This window comes from Typopeltis vanoorti, chromosome 18 (genome assembly GCF_054136105.1).
Source record: "Typopeltis vanoorti isolate ZY-2024b chromosome 18, IOZ_Tvanoo_1.0, whole genome shotgun sequence".
Taxonomy (NCBI): domain Eukaryota; kingdom Metazoa; phylum Arthropoda; class Arachnida; order Uropygi; family Thelyphonidae; genus Typopeltis; species Typopeltis vanoorti.
The window spans coordinates 36,756,069-36,774,624 of NC_143566.1; the positions used below are offsets into that span (position 1 = coordinate 36,756,069).

General features: G+C 37.0%; 1 protein-coding gene across 1 annotated transcript in view; it reads left to right on the forward strand.

Moving 5' to 3' along the window:
* Nucleotides 1-7,912: 7,912 nt before the first annotated feature.
* The window catches only part of LOC150096593 (beta-alanine transporter-like), a 93,380-nt gene continuing 82,736 nt past the window's right edge, over nt 7,913-18,556 (forward strand). The window contains exon 1 of the mRNA XM_090408655.1: nt 7,913-7,933. Coding sequence (XP_090264781.1) covers nt 7,913-7,933 — 21 coding nt within the window. The remainder of the gene's footprint in view (nt 7,934-18,556) is intronic.

An 18,556-nucleotide genomic window follows, 5' to 3' on the forward strand; every position in this document is an offset into this window, starting at 1 on the left:
TGCTAAGCAGATTATTAATCAACTGAACAAATTAACATCCGAGAAATATTCGTTAATAATTAGTCCTCTAGGTACGGCATCCTTATTAAGAATGCCGAGAGGTCAGAAAGGAAGTGTTAAGCTATACGAAGGGGTGGGGTATACGGGGACTTGTTATGTTACGAAACGTGAAGTTGGCGATAAGTGAAAAGACAATTCCCACTTAACAAACACCGGACACACGGGAGTTAGATGTATATGCGAGGATGCGCCGAGTTTTCGCAAGAGACAGCCGTAATAGACTGCCGTGGATGAGAAACTCGGAAGCATCCATCATTTTCTTACAACTGCCTGCCGATTACGCTCATGTAGAAGTAGAAAAATGTAGCGAACCGTGAAATGCACTCTTGGAATTCAACTGACGCATTATCATATGTTATTTAGTGATTTTTTTTTCGAAAGGGCGATTTTAAAATCTGTAAGCAGATCGCACAGATTAATCTTCTGCGGTAAAAGAAAGCGAATCTGATAGTGAAGGAGGAGGCGGGTTAATTCATAAAGTTATATGAATTAACGATCGATAAGCGTATCGTGCAATACAGGTTTTCGAATATCGATAAACAAGAGCGCTTCCGTGGCGTAGTCGAAAGAATGTCGCATTGTTCTGTAGATGAGAAGGTCCTACCTAGTTCGAATCCCGAATAAAAAAAAAAGTAAATCTTGTAGGCTTCATAGCCGAATGTGAGTTAGTTGGTCTCACACGGAGATTGCACGTCCGCCCTACCCCTTCTTTAAAATATATAAACCAGCAGAAGAGCACACACTCAATTAATACACAAAATATTATGGACTGTCCTTGGCCTTTAAATTCAAGTTGTTACATTATCGTACTTCAATATGGCCCACCTTTTCAGCCGAGATTTATGATAATATTTTCTGCCAACATGGTAGTTTCTTTCTGTTTTACCTTGCTGTCTCTCTCTCTCTTTCTCGGTTTGTGAATTACAATCTCGTCTCTTTACACTAAAAGTGCTTCAGATTGGTTTCTTCAAGTCATTACTCAGCATATTTAATTTAGTATACATTTAATTATGCATCCACGCATCTATTCATTGGACATCATCCGATGCTATGTGGTCGCTTATTTGTCCCACCAAGCCTCACCATGTAGTCCTGTTGTGTGCTTTTCTGGAGGCTTCAACTCTCTGAAGATCAGTCACTCCATAAACACCATCCATCAGTCTCATTAACGGCCTATCCCCTCCTCTTTTTCCAGGAACTTTACCTTCTATTGCTGTTCTGAGAAGTCCTCCTTCCAGCCTTTCAATGTGTCCTAAATATTTTAACTTTCTTCTGTCAATATCGTTAAGGAGCCTTAAAGTTCTACTGATGTTTTCTCATCATATTCATCACATTCCTGCCATGTATCCTCAAGGGGTTTACAGGATATGATAGTACTACATGAAAACTTACATCATTATTAACTTACAGAAAGTTAATAATGATGTAATTTTTCATACAATTTTCCTCCAAATCAGTCTGTTACCTGTCAAGACTCCAGTATTATCAGATCTTATATTTCGATAGTCTAAGGCACTTTGTACCGTATCAATCCACCTACATCTTGGTCTTTCTCTGGGTCTTTTTCCTGCCAACCTGGCAGAGGACACTTGTTTTGATAATCTTTCCTCGCCCGTTCTGTTTAAGTGGCCACCTAAAGTGAAAATCTGATCCTGACAGTCTCTATTTGGCTTGCATCCAGCTTGTTCTTCACCAGGTTTCTCTTCTCCGATCCTTCTCAACCGTTTCTCAAGTATACTTGCATAGATCTTGCCAGGAACACTCAGTAGGGAAATACCTCTTTAATTCTCACATTCAGTTTTATTTCCCTTTTTATATATGGGTACTATGAGAGCTCTACTCCAATCATCGGGAATTCATTCCTCTGTCTAGGCTTTCTGAAATATGCAGCTGTAAGACTTTTATACCCCTCCATACTCAGCATTTCTGTCGAATATCATCTACTCCTGCTTCTTTTCCACATTTCGCGCTTTTGATGGCTTTTTTTCTACTTCAAGTATGGATATGTATGCCTGGCCAGTGTTTTTTTACAACTGTGCTGTCATCACCATTCATCAATTTTTCGAAATAATTACTCCATACTTCAAGAATATCTTTTTCTCCTGTTTGACATCAAAACGTTCTTTTCATATCACCTTTATCATCTCGAATTCCTTTTACAGCACTCTTTCATCCATTTCTGAGCTTCTTCAACAACCTTCAGGATATCTTGCTATTTATTTTCTATGTTCTTACCAAAGTCCTCCCATAACTTTCGTTTAGCTAGTTTTACACAATGTTTAGCTTTCTTACATTTTGTCTCTGTATTCCCTAAGAGCACAAGTCACTTATTTGCCAGGAACTTTTGATATGCTTTCTTCTTTTCTTTCACTGCCTCTTTACCTTCCTGACACAGGAAGTTAAGGAGGTGTCCACCATGGAGTTCTGATTTTTTTATCTTTACAGACAACCTCACCACATGCCTCTCTGGCTGAACCAATGTATGTTTTCTTCAGGGCTTACCACTGAATCTCCAAGGTTTTGTTCATGTTCTCAAACACTTTCATTTTTTCTTCAATAATCTTTGTGTATTTTAGTCTACAGTTCACATCTGAGAGCTGCTCAAGTTTTATTCGCTTTAAAACTTTCTTACATGTTATTTCTTTTCAATATGAAATTCAATTTTATCCTGCTCAAGACTAAATAGTGATCACTTCCAATTTCAAATCCTCTGTACACTCTGGTGTCCTGCACCATCACTATCAACAATAACATAGTCAATGAGACTTTTCTTATTCCTTGCTTCTTCTCTCCATGTGAATTTGTGCACATTTTTATGCTGGAACATGGTGTTAGTAATAAACAGTCCATGTCCTGAGCAGAAATCCAACAGATATTTGCCATTATTATTAGCTTTGCTCTTTTCTCCAAATTTTCCCAAAATATTTTTGTATGTCTGACAATCATTTCCTACTTTGCTATTTAGATCCCAACAAGGACTAACTTTTGCTTTTTCATTGTCTCAAAATATTCCTCCACTTTTACCTTAGTAGAACCTTCTGTGGGACCAGAGGCCCAAATAAGTCTCATTGTTCAGTTTTCCCATTCTCATATTTGCCTACATCACTCCACTTGAGACTGGCTGCCATTCAAGAAGATTAGCCTCATATTTAGTGTTGAATGCTATGGCTACTCCTTCTTTTCCTTGATTGTCATTGCCATAACGATCTGATACTAATCCAATTCCTCAGCCAGCTCAATTTCTTTGCCATTCACGCTTCTTATGGTGACAGTACCGATCTTGAACTCTGGTGATGTTGAGTTGGGGGTGGATTTTAGGATTTTTTCCAGTAGCGGACTTTTCGCTGTTTGCCCTGGTTCCCTGGCGAAAACAATGGTGGCCTTGTTTAACCGGCGACGCCCCAGCCGGCATGAAATTCTGTCATGCCGTACCATCCTTTTTTATTTTGGTTTAAGCCAATAAAAATAAAATTTGTTCGGCTACATCCCAAATTGCCAGCCCATCCTAGTTCGCTCAGTACCCAGGTAGATGCCCAACAGCGTCCAATCCTGACCACGAGAATGTGAGGATGACATTAGGTCAGAAGCAGTGCTTAAATGCAGCCCGGGCTCTCCAGGGTCCGTCCCCAGAACATTTTTCTGTTTTGTGCCTTTTCTCCCTCTAAGGTAATTAAGCCTAACGCGGAACAGACAGCAATGGCAGGTTATTAAGATGTGCATATGATTGGTGAGGCATTAACAAAAGATTGCACGACCGAAAGATAAAAGCATAACCGACAGAGAGTTGATATGCTAACTCTCTTCAACTAAATTCCATATGTGAAACTGCCATAACAACATTCACTATATATATATATACAGGGTGTTCGGGATAAATTTGACATATTTATAATTAATTATATTTTTCCGTAAGTTACATGTATTAACACACACTTCTCTTCATTTAAAAGTTTGGACCCTTCTTCATTCATATACAAGATGTCAGAAAGGATGGATAGCTGGAACCCACCTGAATCATGGAAGAGAATAACTTGTATCATGATGATTCGTGCCCGCCATCAAAATAAGGATATTACGACTGCTGCCCAATGCTCCCTGAATACAGTAAAAACAATCAGGCATGAACTAGAGACTTGCAATGGTGACTACGAGGATGTAGCAAGAAGAAAGATCCCTAGCAGACGATCTGATTGCGTTCGTACAGCAGAATTCCTCGCAAATCTGCAGGAACAGGTGTTGAAGAACCCTGGCATTGGAATTCGGGCTTTGCTCGTGGAGTTGCTAACTGTAGTCAAGCCCTGGATAACAAGGGTAGCCAATGGTAGGCCGTATGTATGGCAGCAGGATTCGGCCCCTTGCCACACCTCTGGGAAAAGTCAAAAATGGTTGTCTGAAAATTTCTACGACTTCACCAGTCCAAATGTTTGGCCTCCAAACTCCCCAGACCTTAACCCCATGGATTATTTTGTATGGGGCGCAGTTGAAAAAGACACCAATCGCACTTCCAGTAATACAAAAGCCCAGTTAATGGATAAAATTAAAACAGTTTTTGCGGCCCTTCCCAGGGAGACTGTAGCATCAGCTTGTTCGAGGTTCCGAAGCAGAATTGAAGCTGTGATCGATGCTAATGGTGGTTATTTTGAGTAAATCTTGTTGATAGTATTGTAATTAACTCTGCCTGTAATGTTTTTTTGTCAATTCATTAAATTTAATAGATACAAAGAAGATTTTCTTTTTCCTTACGAAACTGTCAAATTTATCCCGAACACCCTGTATATATTTCTTAGTTTTAACACGTTTGGTTGAATTTTATTGCTGCTTTGGGGCAGGTGAACTCACACGCATCTAATTAACAACAATAGGTTTTAGTTAGATACTGTGTTTGCCCATGCAACATATGGTTTTGTTTAAGTCTATGCATAGTTTCTGTATGAGGGGACATGTGATTCATTGATTAGTGTCGTTTTTATCCGAGTTGTCTCTAATTGCACTATTTGTTGAAAAATATATGACACAGACCGCTTACACCTTATTACTGACATAATAAAAGTACTTGTTTTTCTTGCCTCTGTAGTATATTGGCTGTTGGGGACGGCGTGTTGTTTACCGCTGAGTTTTATTCGAGTAAGTATGGTATTTCAACTATGGATAAGTACATCTTTAAATGACAGTAATAATACTAAAAGAGTTTGTAATGACAGTTTGTGTGTAGTTTTTGAGGAGAGAGAGGTCTGGAATGAATTCACAGAAACACAGAATTCCAATCAGTTGCAATGCGATAATATTAATATTAATACGCTAAGAGACAGGAAAGATTTGCTGACTTGCTGGACACTGGACCAGTGGATCGCATTCAAAGGTAAATACAATTCTTTAGTTTGTAGGAACATTTTTCTTTTTTGTGACTTTTCTCCCTTTACGGTAATTATGCTTACATTATTGTATTATTATTCAACAATTGTTTACAGTTTTGAATGTGTATATAAAGTCAATATCAACAATTGCCTGATTAGGAACGCGTGATAAAAGGGACGGGGAGGTTTGGAGCTTCCCCGGATAGCATTCAAAGGTAAATACAATTGGTTATTTTGTACAGGGCCCCAGAACGTATTCATTTAGAATTTAACCACTGGTCAGAAGCCGTGATCGGTTCTCCGCATTCCTTTAAAGGCTATGTAGAGGTCTTCTCTCAGTTATATAGCTGACGCACCCCCTGATGTTTTCTAACACCCATTTATTTGTACACTTTTCAGTTCATGATATCCTCACAACCTTCTGTAACATCACATCTCAAAAGTGGCTATCCCTTACGTGTCTGACTTCTTTAGGTTAAAAGTGTCACATTCATAAGTCGATGTTGGAAAAACAGCTACATCAAGAATCCTCAACTTTGTTGCTTTGGTCCGTCTTTCCAGAATTTAAACAGTTGTCTGGCTATTGTTTTAGCCATTCCTAATCTTCTTCTAATCTTCTGAACAGCAATTCTTCACATTAATTACGGATCCCAGATACTCAAACTTGCTGACTTCCTCAATTCTTTTTCCATTACGAACCATTCGTTTCTCAGAAGTTTCCCTGTCTAAATTATGACATTAGTTATAGTAGTTACCATAAATTTGGATAAAAATATGCTTATTTTAGATATCTATATATTATTCTGTATTTTCTTACATTTAAGATAATAAATCGAATTTTGTTCAGACACATATTTTCATTCAATAATTTTGTTTAAGAAGGACAACAGCGTTGGGCACGCTGCCAAACTTTCGACCAGTTGAATAATGATTCTTCGTTTGACATTTATAGGAAGTCATATGCAATAAAATCTTCATGGTCGCAGTTGTAAAACTTGAAAAACTCGATTTCTTTGTATCATCCATTTGAAGTCCACAGTGCAAACAGATTATTGAATGCGGCAGAGAGAATGTCTTCAAGGCCGCACCGCAAAGCTCCCTCACACACTCGATTCTCTGACTCGAAAACGACCGACTCTTAGGTTTCAATAAGAAATATTTCGTTTTATTGAATTTGAGGAGACGAGAAACCAACTCGTACGCATATTTTGCAAGCACAGAAAATACCCCCAGGTATACAATCGACCGTATTGAATCTTATAAAACTAGCGCTTTTTTAGATTATGATTTATTGATCCTCCGCCACCCCCCTCCACGCGGTTCCCTTCATAGCATTTTGTCATATGTAGAAATTGTGGAAACTTGTAAAAGGTCACTAACAAGTCATGCGGATATTAATATGAAAAACCAACCTTGTGTCGTTTACATGAAAGAAAATAATATACCGACGGAAAACTCAAAAAAACTTATAAAACATTTATTTTATAAACTTCAGACTTGAAATAAAAGCAGAATGTCTTCATCACACAAAAATTAATTAAATTTTGTGATCAAGAAAATCAGTTAATTCATCACAAAAATTGCACTGCTTAATCACTCTCAATTATTAGCTTTGTTGCGCTGATATAACAATGGGGTGATCATTGTTAATATCAACGTTAAAGATGTTCAGCTAATAATCAACAATGTGTGAATACCGCTATCGAGTTCATTGTTGGATCAGAAAAATTACCATTATCGTAACGATAGGTGATTTTTAGTTCACTGTTAAAACTATACAACAAGGAGAGATTGCCATTTTTTTAAATTTAGCTATTTCGGGTAGAATTTAGAATATCTATCATAAATTGGTCCTCCTGATTAAATAAATGCCAATTTAGGTTTCCCTATAGGACAAACTATTTCTTACCACATTTCCAAATCATTTAAACTAAACACACCGTTAGGTGCTTTGTTATGCTCAGGTGCCAACAGAATTTCCTTAATGTCTGACACCATACAAGTGCCCATCTCAACTCAAAAGGTAGTATTCATTTCAGACTTCATTATTCGTCACACTAGTCCTCTTTAAAGGGGGGGGGGGGGGCAAACAAATACTCACGCTCTCTCTTCAGGAGTTTCTGGAGACACATTTCGGAGCTCGTTACCTTTTATAGCAACTGCTCTATTGGCTATTTACTTGCTTCAGTAATTCGTAGAAGCCATAAAAGGGATCCGGCAAAGTTCGGTGTAAATGGGGTGCATAGCTGGGAAAGGCTCACTATAGTAAGAGTTAGCGCTTAAGAAAGTCGACCTTACTTCCGTTCATAAAAGTGGAGTGGGTGCTTCGAGAATCTTTACGACACATCAGATCTGTGCTTGTTTCTCTCCTTCTGTGAAAACCTGAACACTCAGGAAGGTTGAAGAGAACTCCGTGGTTTTTACACAAAAATTCAATGCAGAACAAATTCCACAAGATCGTTAAAAACAATGGCAAATGTTAATAAATATAAGTAAAAATGTGTAGACACAGATTTCAGGTAAGTTAATGTATCGTCGACAGCAGTGCCATCTATCGGAGATGCGGATACTTACATTGGATTTGTAATTTTGTTCCCTTGAAATTTTCTTCGCCCATCTAAAGGTGATGCAGTTACAGCTCCGTGGGGCCATTGTAATGATCCCTAATCGACGTCTTGAGATTTTTTTTTCTTTCTCAATGGAAGAGAGTAGAATGGAACAGAAAAAGGAGCGTATCACAGTTGGCTAGCATTAAAAGAAATCTGCCAACCATGACCAGGAGGAAAGTACCAGCCTCTTTCCCAACACAAGTATTTTTTTTCTTTCGGATGAATAGTGTATTAGAATCCAAAGGGTCAATCACGTTTAATCGAAGAATTAGAGTTTGGCAGAAATATAACAATTAATTAATATATGAACATATATCTAACAATATCACATCAGTAACGACTTTCAACAATGTACTAATACTATTGTTGCTTCGATAATAATTGACCACAGATCTATTATTCTGAATGGAGTGTGCAACTGTTTGTTAAATTCGACCAATGAACAGCAAGTATTTTTCCCGAATTGATATTCTATATCAATGAGTAGAGTTTGATAGGATTAATGCTTGCAGTTATCAGTACTGGGTAGCTAGCTATTATTCTTGAATCTATCCAAATAAATGCGTAATAACTTAGCATCGCATTCCATAATGCCCAATATGATAATGTCCAAATTTAGCAAAGTTCAGAATTTGAAAATCACTACCGATAACCACAAAAGGTGGGGAGGGGTTTATCATTTGTGTGAAATAAATCAATAGAAAAGAGGGAAAGATAAAAAAAAAACGAAACTAGGTTTATCAACATCACCGAATCTTCACAATTTCCCAGTGGAACCCCCCCCCCCCACCTGTCCTTGATGCTTGTACTATATCCAAAATTAAACACTCATATATCTCAATGGCAGCGTGTATACTTACCTTGCAGGGTGAACGAGACGGCCATCGGTCTGAAAGAGCCTCCGTGTAATGCGCCTAAAGAACATATCTCAATTAATTAAGATTTCCTTTTGATATTAAAACAGGTGAGCATAAAATTGGTTTAGTGTAAAGGAAATTAAAGAAGCTTCTCAAAGTGAAAATTCAATTTTGTTTTCGACATTCGATCTTGTATTTTTAGTCTGGTACGTCAGGGTCGATTTCTATAGACAACAGTGACTGTTGTTCTTGTTTTTCCCGTTCAGTTGTTTCCGACCGTAGGTGACTTTGTAGGCATTGCCCACAAAGCATTTCTGGTGAGATTTTTACTGGGTAGTTAACTATTGCTTCCCCACCCCCCATTTTATCCGGGCTCGGAAACAGCATATGGCTAGGACGTATTCATTACTGTATACTATGTGTGTTCCCGGGGCCAGTTTCCGGGTGAAAAAACCCCTACCACCGTATGAGACCGGCTAACCCACCTTTAGTCGAAAGAGACCAGATAAAGGTTCCTCACATCACTGACCGGAATCAAACCCAGATCTTTCTGACCAAAGGGCTTCGTCTATACGAACTGAGCTACGGAGGCTCTGACTGTTGTCAAAGGCATAAATTAAAAAAAAAAAAAAAGTTAAGTACAAATTACTTTATTCAAGGATTGATTCCTTTTAGGATATTGCAAGAAAAACAACTTTAAGAAACATGAAGAAAGAAAAAAAAAAGATTTTATAGAAAGAAGAAAAATATTTCATCTTTCCTAACAGATTGTGTAGTTTTTCTACATGGAATTCAAGTTATTTTGATGTTGTTTGCACTCAGATCATTAAAATTGTAGACCTCAATCGCTGATTTGTTCAAAGTCAGTAGAAGTTAGTTCATGTTACCGAAGCAAGCCTTTCGAGTCCCTTGGGGCTCATCAGCTAGCTCGTCTACCGAAAAATGAATGTGGGACTTCAGCGGAAAGGAAGAAACAGCACGGAGAGAAAATTTCCCTGAGCACACAGGTGGTAACGACCAGTGAGAATTCCGTCGTCGGAGTTGATCCTCTCTCTTTTGGCATATTTGCATCACTCCCCGAGGAATTTTAACGGCCCACTAATTGCGACATTCCCCAAATGCCGTCGTGATTGCGCAATGTCCTCAAGTAACGCGGCCACCGATAGACGAAAGAGCTATGGGTGTCGAGTGCAAAATCATGTGACGGCGTCGAAAGAGAGAGTGAGAGTCACTGCAAAGGTGATGAGGAATGGGGAGGATGATTTAACGGACGTGTAATCTCACCAGTCGTTAGTTCGACTCTGACTTCATAGCTATGCATATCACCTTCCGTAATATCAACATGGGAGATATCTGTCCAGTTACTATGAGAAAAGGAGGAAGCAATAAACAGAAATCTACTTACAGAAGATGCAATTATCGACAATGATTTTATTGTCGTCCCTAGATGGCGCTAAGTGACTGAATTATAGATAATTTGCCATCGTTCAGAGCTTTGGACTATTTTGGGAACTGAATAATGATAATAGAAAATTTCTGTGTAAATAATAAATTCTACAATGATTAAGATCCAATTTATGATCCTATAATCTGAAGATCTCTATTGTGGAATTTAGGTACAAAGTCAACATCAATGAACGAAGATTGTATTCGCAAAAGTCAATTGAATGTACTCATAATAATTTGCAGCAATACGATAGATTAGTCACAGATTAGACGATATGAATAATGACAAAAATAATCAAGGATGGTGAACACGAAATCCGTACATTATTCAAAAATTCGAAGCCTCTATAGCTCAGCTCAGCTCAGCCGGTGTTGACTTCATCTGAAGCTTGAAGAAACTTTTTAAATGTTCTCATTTGAGGATGGGTTAATCGATCTCGTACGGAGGTGGAGGTTTACATCTGGGTAAGTAGACAAACCAGCCATAGAACACACTACACGCAACCGGTCGATATCGTGCACTGCCTCCCCCCCTCATATACACTCGTTCATCAGGAGATTTGATGCATTAGTCTGCAAATGAAAAATAATTGCAATCAATTTAACGCAAGCATTTGCGAATTTCAAAGTAGCATTAAAATTCATCCGGGTCCTAATGATTCTTCGTGAACGACTCGCTTGACGAGCACACAGCTACAAATGTCATGTTCGTGATAATTAGGTACCCTCATGAGAATCCGTGATCTCTGTATAAATTAATTCCTTGTGGCCCTTGAGATATTTGATAGGAAACAGTGTCAACAAGTGAGAACTATTCAAACAATCATTCTAATTATCGTCAGGGACTTCCCCCGTTAATTGATCCACAAAACAAACTCTCATTTCGTTGTTATCTTTAGCTAATGTCCGACATGTTGGATCATAGAATGAGTTCGTAATTTTCCCTGAATCTCATGGGCAACGGGGAGTTAATTAATGTATGTAATTGAAATCCGAAAAGTCTTTCTATAAAATGGACTAAAAAACTACGGATCAAAGTATGGTTTTTAATTAATTATGATTAAAACTCAGGTACAGAGAGAAGTAAACGTATTGTCAAGTGCAATGAATCCCCACACACAGGCGCGCGCGCGTAGGTTAACCTCTTCCTTTAATGAGAAAAAGATAATGTAGCTGGCAAACAATTAACAATACTGTACATGTTAGCAATCTCCAATGCTATTAAATGTCTGTACGTTATGTAACAATGGTGCATCGACTAATGATTCCCGATCTCTGAATATTCGTTTAATAACTTCAGCTGCCTTCTTCATTGGTAAATGAGATTTGGATATTTAAATGAATTTATGCTTACTAATTTTTTTTTACTTATCTGAGTAAAACTTTAATGATAATTATCGATATCTAGTTGATAGGTATTTTCGGTTTTGAGCGATTTGCATTTTTATTATTAGTATAAATAGGAAAATATGCAATAGTTCTTCGTATCACTCATAGATGGCGGTTGAGGTCACATTTTTCCCGGAGTGATTTCGTGACATTTTCAATAAAATCGAAAAGTTTTAAAGTATTTATATAATATTCAAAATGTTTTAAGGGTTCTATTTAATTTTCAAACCATCCATAACAGGAAAATAATGCGTTATTTTTAATAACAAGCCAGCGCAGCACTTTGATGCAAATATCATTTCGGGAATAGCTTAATATAAGGCAAAATTTATATAAGAATGCAAAGTTAAATTTTGTCTTAAGGAGTTGCAAAAAACTCATCATTAGATGGGTTTTGTGGATTGTAATAAATGTAGGAAACAGTTGAGGTGGTTTAAGTCATTTTCAATGCATGTTTAATCTTAATTATCTCATTTCAGTAATGTACGTGTAAACAGATTTCGTTAAGTACTCGTTACTCTTGCAGAATAATTTCCTTCATTTATCTTCGGAATGTTTGCGGAAGAATTTTCCAAATGATAAAAAATGTAATTGGATCATGGCGGATTTAAGAAAGGTATAAAAAACTGCACTCACAGTTCGAATAGACAAGCTTATCAGATTTTTATAAAAAAAATTCCAATGATGAATCTTAGTTATTAAAAATAATAATAAAAAGAAGGAATTTCTTAAAGCAGTTGTTGATGAAATTAGAGAAATATAAACTACCCAGTTAAGTATTTGGTTAATTGCCGGAATCATTGCCCCGGTGGTTAGCTCCTCTCCATCCAATAGATCAGAAGCTCGAATCTGTAAATTTTCATTACACGATAAGACAACCATACTACTAATTCGAGGCCGGACGTGACTTAAAAAAAGTTCTAGGTTTGGTCTGTAAAAAAGAAATTCTAGATTATGTCAAAAACATATAATATAAAATATAATTAAAGAAAATGTAATGTCATTTAAGATGCTAATATACTAAAATTTCATAATTTTTCATGGTTTGGAGTCATACACCTTTTTAAAAAATAAATATATTATGCCTTAATCATTTTGTTCTCAAATAAACGTCAGATGTTGTAGTCATTGTATGCAATATTTCTGTCTTTAAATATGCAATAACTATGTTTTAAAATATGCAAATTTCTCTCTTTAAATATGCAATAACTCTGTTTTAAAATATAAAGTTGTCACGTTTTTTTATTATTATTGAACTTCAGAAAAGTCAATGAATCAAATACCAACTAATCTTATGTGAAACGAAAATTCTCAGCAAACTTGGCTAAATACAGAGTTACGAATTTTCCTAGCTAGGAGAATGCAGTAAATCGCGTTTACAGTGCGTTCTGTCTGGAATATATCTCCAGCTTCTTCCCTTGTGGATTTGATCTTATCATTGTAGTATTTCCCAATACTATGAAGTTATTTGGAGGGTTACACCAGTAGCATAATCCAGTTCCTCGGAGACGATAAACAGGCGTGCAAGTAAATATGAAGAAGGAAAACACCGATACGTGTTAGCAGCAGAGAACAGATGGAGAACTATTGCAGATTTTGAACAATCAGTTGGAATATAAACATCGAAGGATGGCAAAAAATGAAAAGGGGATAAGAAATATCGCAAATCCTTTCATTTCTAATGCAGCAAAACCACCCAATCTAAAAAGATAAATAGGATTTAAGATTCGTTCTCCTTCTTTAGTGTTTGGATGAAGGTAAAGCCTGTCCTTGGCTTCTCACTAGACTTGTTTGCATATAAAAATATTTGTATTTCCATACTGTTTTGCTCAAATCAATAAATACGAAATAACTGCTGCAGCAGTGAGTGGGTACTTCCAGAACAGTGAGATGACAGTTTACCTTTACTATAGCAAGTTCTTTTTGTAGACTTTTTCTGTACTCTTTTCTTTTCCCTTATACTTTCGTTCTTCTGGCTTCGCTGTTTTCTTTTTACTTTCTTTTTCTTTGTTTCCATCTTTTATTCTTTCTTCCCTCTTTTTCTGTTTTCTTTCTCTTTTTTAATTGTTTCTTCATTCCATTTTTTCGAGTCCAGTTTGCTTCCCCTCACACACTTTCATATACATTCTATCTTTCCTCAATTGTTATTATTTTCCCCATCATATTTCATCATTTGTTTCTTCGGTCTTCATTACAAACGTGCCTTTAATAGCATAAGATCAGACGGGGTTGGGAGTGGAATCCAGGCAGGAAAGGTCACAGTTTGGGGGAAACGAAGTGGAACAAAACACTTATATCCTCTGATGGAACATGAAAGAAACACTTACTTCGCATCAGCTAGAGGAGGAGGTAGCAGCTACGCTTCACCTACTCTAATTAGTGAACACTTTTCCAAAGTGATTTCTTTTTAAACGAAGGCGCTTCGTCTTTTGCAACACATCACCCCCAGTCACTTCTTATTTGCATCAAATGAAAACTCGGATCTTTTGATGTCGTCAATAGCGAGAAGCAAACTTCAGTGTTTATTTGTGCTTGTAATTTATCTAAAAGCAGGTAAACTCAAACATTCAGGCATTAAAGTCGATTAATTCAAGAATATCATCTTTCGGCAATTTTGCTTTTATATTTTGGCCTTTTCAACATCGTTTGATCATTTCTTTTGCCCAATTCGGCATCTCTCTCTCTCTCTCTCTCTGGAAAAGTCCAAATATTTTTTATTTTATTTTATCCTTTTGATGAGTGTTAAGGTTTTTGAAGTTCTGAATCCTCATTAAAACAAAACTTCATGTGTTTTCTTCCTGATCACAATTCGTTCCATCTCCACCTGAACCCGCTGATAAAAACATTGTTCTAAATAAACATCCAAAAAACCAAAACATTCTTTTAATTAAATTCAAAAGAAGATCTTTCCAAATTAGAACTGAATCCTTTTCATTCCTGTCATAATAGTCAAGTAATCTTCTAACTGCTTATGCTAAAGATACTAGTCCTATCTGCACTGTTGATTATGTCTGTAAACTGCGTGTGTTCTTCTGACCGGTTTATCTGTTTTGTGCGGTAAAAACCCTTCCACTCGCGTGATGAGACCGGCTAACTCACCTTCAATTAAAACGTTCTTCACATCCCACACAGGATTCGAACCTTTGATCTTTCTACAAGAAGGGCTTCGTCGAAATCAACTGATTTCGACTGAATTCTTTTCTGGATTTTAGCATTCCCAACAGATCGAACGTGGCATATCTTATCTGTTGAAATATTTCTGATTAATTTTTATTTATTACCTCAGCTTTTCTCCTGGTACACTTTTATATTAGATCGCCAATTTAATCAGGAGTTGCTGACTGCTAGTAATTCAGTATTGATATTTGGGTTTATATCCTTATACAAGTTATCCTATTATGGTTAGCATATTGTACACAGTTTGGTCAACATTCTGCTTGCACAGAAGTCATATTTGCAACAAGCCTTTCTTAATGGCTTGTCTGTTTCTATCTATATATCTCCTTCTTCAATATTCATTATCGTTCCCACAGCCTTTCAATTTCATTTTGTCCTTTTTCTTGTAAAGTGAAGCAACCTAAAATATTTGATGAGCCATGATTAAACATCCAGCATGCATTATACTGCAGTAACCATAGCAACGCTCGGATGAGGAAAGGATAAGCAATACGCGCATCTCTGAAGGCATCAGTTTTATAGCGAGAGAAATGATATAAAATTCTGATTGCATGTGGATTTTTGTTCATGTTTAGTTTTTAAATATTCATCGTAATCTACAAAAGAATGTGGAATCTACAATCCCATAGTACAGCAGATGAGCTGAATTTTAAAAATTCTGTTGTTTTTATATAACAAAATAAACTTCATCATAACCAGTGTGCATTAGTCAATCTATATCCAACGGCGCATGCTGGGAACCATAAATCGAAAAATAATAACTAGGAAACACGTGGTTGGCTGCAGTTGAATACCTTATGGTGTTTTGAAAGTAACGCGAGTAACAAATAGAAGAAAAACATAAGAAATACTTTTTTTATTCTTCCTCTTTTTTTCTTTTTAAGTATCTTCGTTCCATCAAGAACTGTGTGTTGTAGAAACAAAGAAAGGTCATCAACACACCCCTTTAACAATATACATATACGTTTCGATAGGGATTGTCACCTTATCTTCATCTCATCAATTTTCTTTCCCTTATCTGCAGCTCGATATCCATGAACTCAAAGACTGCACATTTTTTTAGTTTTAAATAAATACTAAAAATCTCCTGAAACTTACGTTACAAATAAATAGAGGATTTACTTGCAGACTTCGGGGTTGCGAGAAATGAAGAGGAGAGAAGTGCTCGTGTAAAATTACAACGTAGGGGTAGAAATTATAAAGACCTTTGAGAAGTTCGTCAACATTAAAATATTCTTCGATCGATTTCAACGAAGTCGGATCGATATTGGTGACATGGAAAACGGTACTGAAAACATCGAGCTAAACACACAAGATTCTGCCCGACAGAGATGGATTTATAAAGCTTTCGCTACCAGAAAAATAAAACACTCTATGTGGGGAATACAGAGGAGAGAGAGATGAAGGGAAAGAATCTGCTACATGGAACGCTTTTCAGTAAGTCACGGAAAGCAGAACACGAAATATTCCTGTAGGTGAAATACGACAGACTTTTCCTTTCGCTATAGTAATGAGAGTCGTATTCCAGTTCCGTCTATTGTTCAGGCACACAACAGTAGAAGGTATAATGGTAGCAGAACTTGTATTGGACTAACAAGAACACAGAAAAGAACAAAAATTATTTGAGAATACGATAGCATTCTCATGTTTTACTTTCTTATAAGTAACTTCAAGCAAGCAGTTCGTTTTTGTATTTTACCATCCCTGCCGGATCTAACGTGGCATGCTATCTGATGAAATATTTCGGCCCAATTTTTATTTCTTTATTTATTATTTTAACTTTGCTCCTCGTAAACTTTAACCTTACGTTTTCGATTTATTGAAACAAAGATGCATTTCACAAAATGGGTATTTACTTATTAGATTCAGTTTTTCCTCCATACATACTCATATAAAAAATAGGATGTGCGGCTCGACTGATTTTGATGAAATTTAGGGTATACGGACATTTGTCGAAAATCTCAATTTGGTGTTAGATCGAATCGTTTTAATGAAAATAATGAAGCAAAAATAGCTGCATCTACAGTAAAATTGTTGCGACAACTAATCATGACATTACAGAAAAATGAGACTAAGACTTCGTCTTTTTCAGGACTGTTTTTCCATGATTTTGTCCATACTTGTTTTCTTCTGTTGTTCTTGACGCAGTACAATCCGTCGGCAAGTTCAAATTTCTATTAAACACTCTTTTCATTTTTCACCTATCAGAGAAGCAACGGAAAACTCTTTTCAGCTTAATAATTACACAATCACGTGACAAATGAGTGCCTCGTTAACAAACAACACAAAAAAGAACAAAAGAAAAACATAAAAAAAGAAATAAAACTCGCACCTTAAGACAATTTCTCCACTCAGAAGAAAGTGCTTCCTTCATAAACGCTTGGAAATCGCAGATGTCACTTCGGGAACGTCATCCGTGCAACATCCGTAGCTTAACGGCAGCCTGCGTCTGTCCCATCTTGGATTAGCAACGTCAGGTTGCGAGGAAGAGAAGAAGTTGCCTGGTGTCCGAAGAAATAACTTGGACCATTTGCTATTCCCTTGACAACTCGGTCACAATATGCTGACCTCATCGGAGCACAAGCAACAAACGGCAGTTTCTCATTTCCTCCCCCACTCTATCCCCGACCTCTCTTAGTATCGATCGCCTCTCGTATTCATCAGTCATACTTATCTGACCGAGCAAGATTTCTCTCTCTTTGTGCGCCTTAATATGTCATCAATAATTCTTTTGAATAACGGGTTTCTTTGAAGACAGTGGCAGGTTTTTCTTGTTTGAGTCTTGGTGAAAAGATAGCAATGACCGGTGTCCACCCTACGCTGTATACACACAATAAGTTCCTGATGTGACCTAAAAGATTTTGTGGGCTTAGTAAGCACTTGTTCTCATTCTTTACGTCATTTCTTAAATCTAATAGAGCTGAAATAATGGGTGTTTTGGTGCGCTTTCCTTTTATTTGAAACTAATCTGGTTTTAGATCTAGCGCATGCGCGATAAATTGTTATCAATCAGAAAGGTTTTACGAAGTGACTGTTACAAAACCCCGGCATTTTTCTTTATGATGGAGTTATACTTAACAGTTGACGAAGATGTCAGCTGCAATATCTTTATTCTTCTTAAAAATTCAGAAAGTCCAAAGTGCTCCAAGTGCAAATCAAAATACAGAAAATAATTATAACTTCCTCTACGCTTTTTATTCCCAATAGGGAGAAGGTAGGAGAGGGTTTTAGACCTAACTTTTGGAAACTGAGCTGGGGGAGAGTTTAGTCTTCACCAGTAGCCAATCAGAGATAGGATAGGCAAACGAATGTCGCCATCTCGTGGTCCCGAACGGAGTATATTATTGTCTGAAAGAGAGTTTAGGGTAAGAAAAAATCTGCTTGCCTATGCCATTAATCGACTAACACGGGAGCCAGTCGAAGCAAAAAACGTTTCTCTAGTTGGCAACTAGATTCGAAATGAGAGAAGCTTTCTTTGGTCAGCCTAGTCCTATGAATACAAATGCCGCTTCCACGAGGCCTAATTACACAGGTCTAATTCGTAACTTATCTCTCTTTAAGACACGACACCCTCGCATAATCTTAGCCACTGCACAACTAGTGATGCGAATTGTGTAACGGCATGTGTTCTCCAAAGTTTTTTTTTTTGGGGGGGGGGGAAGGG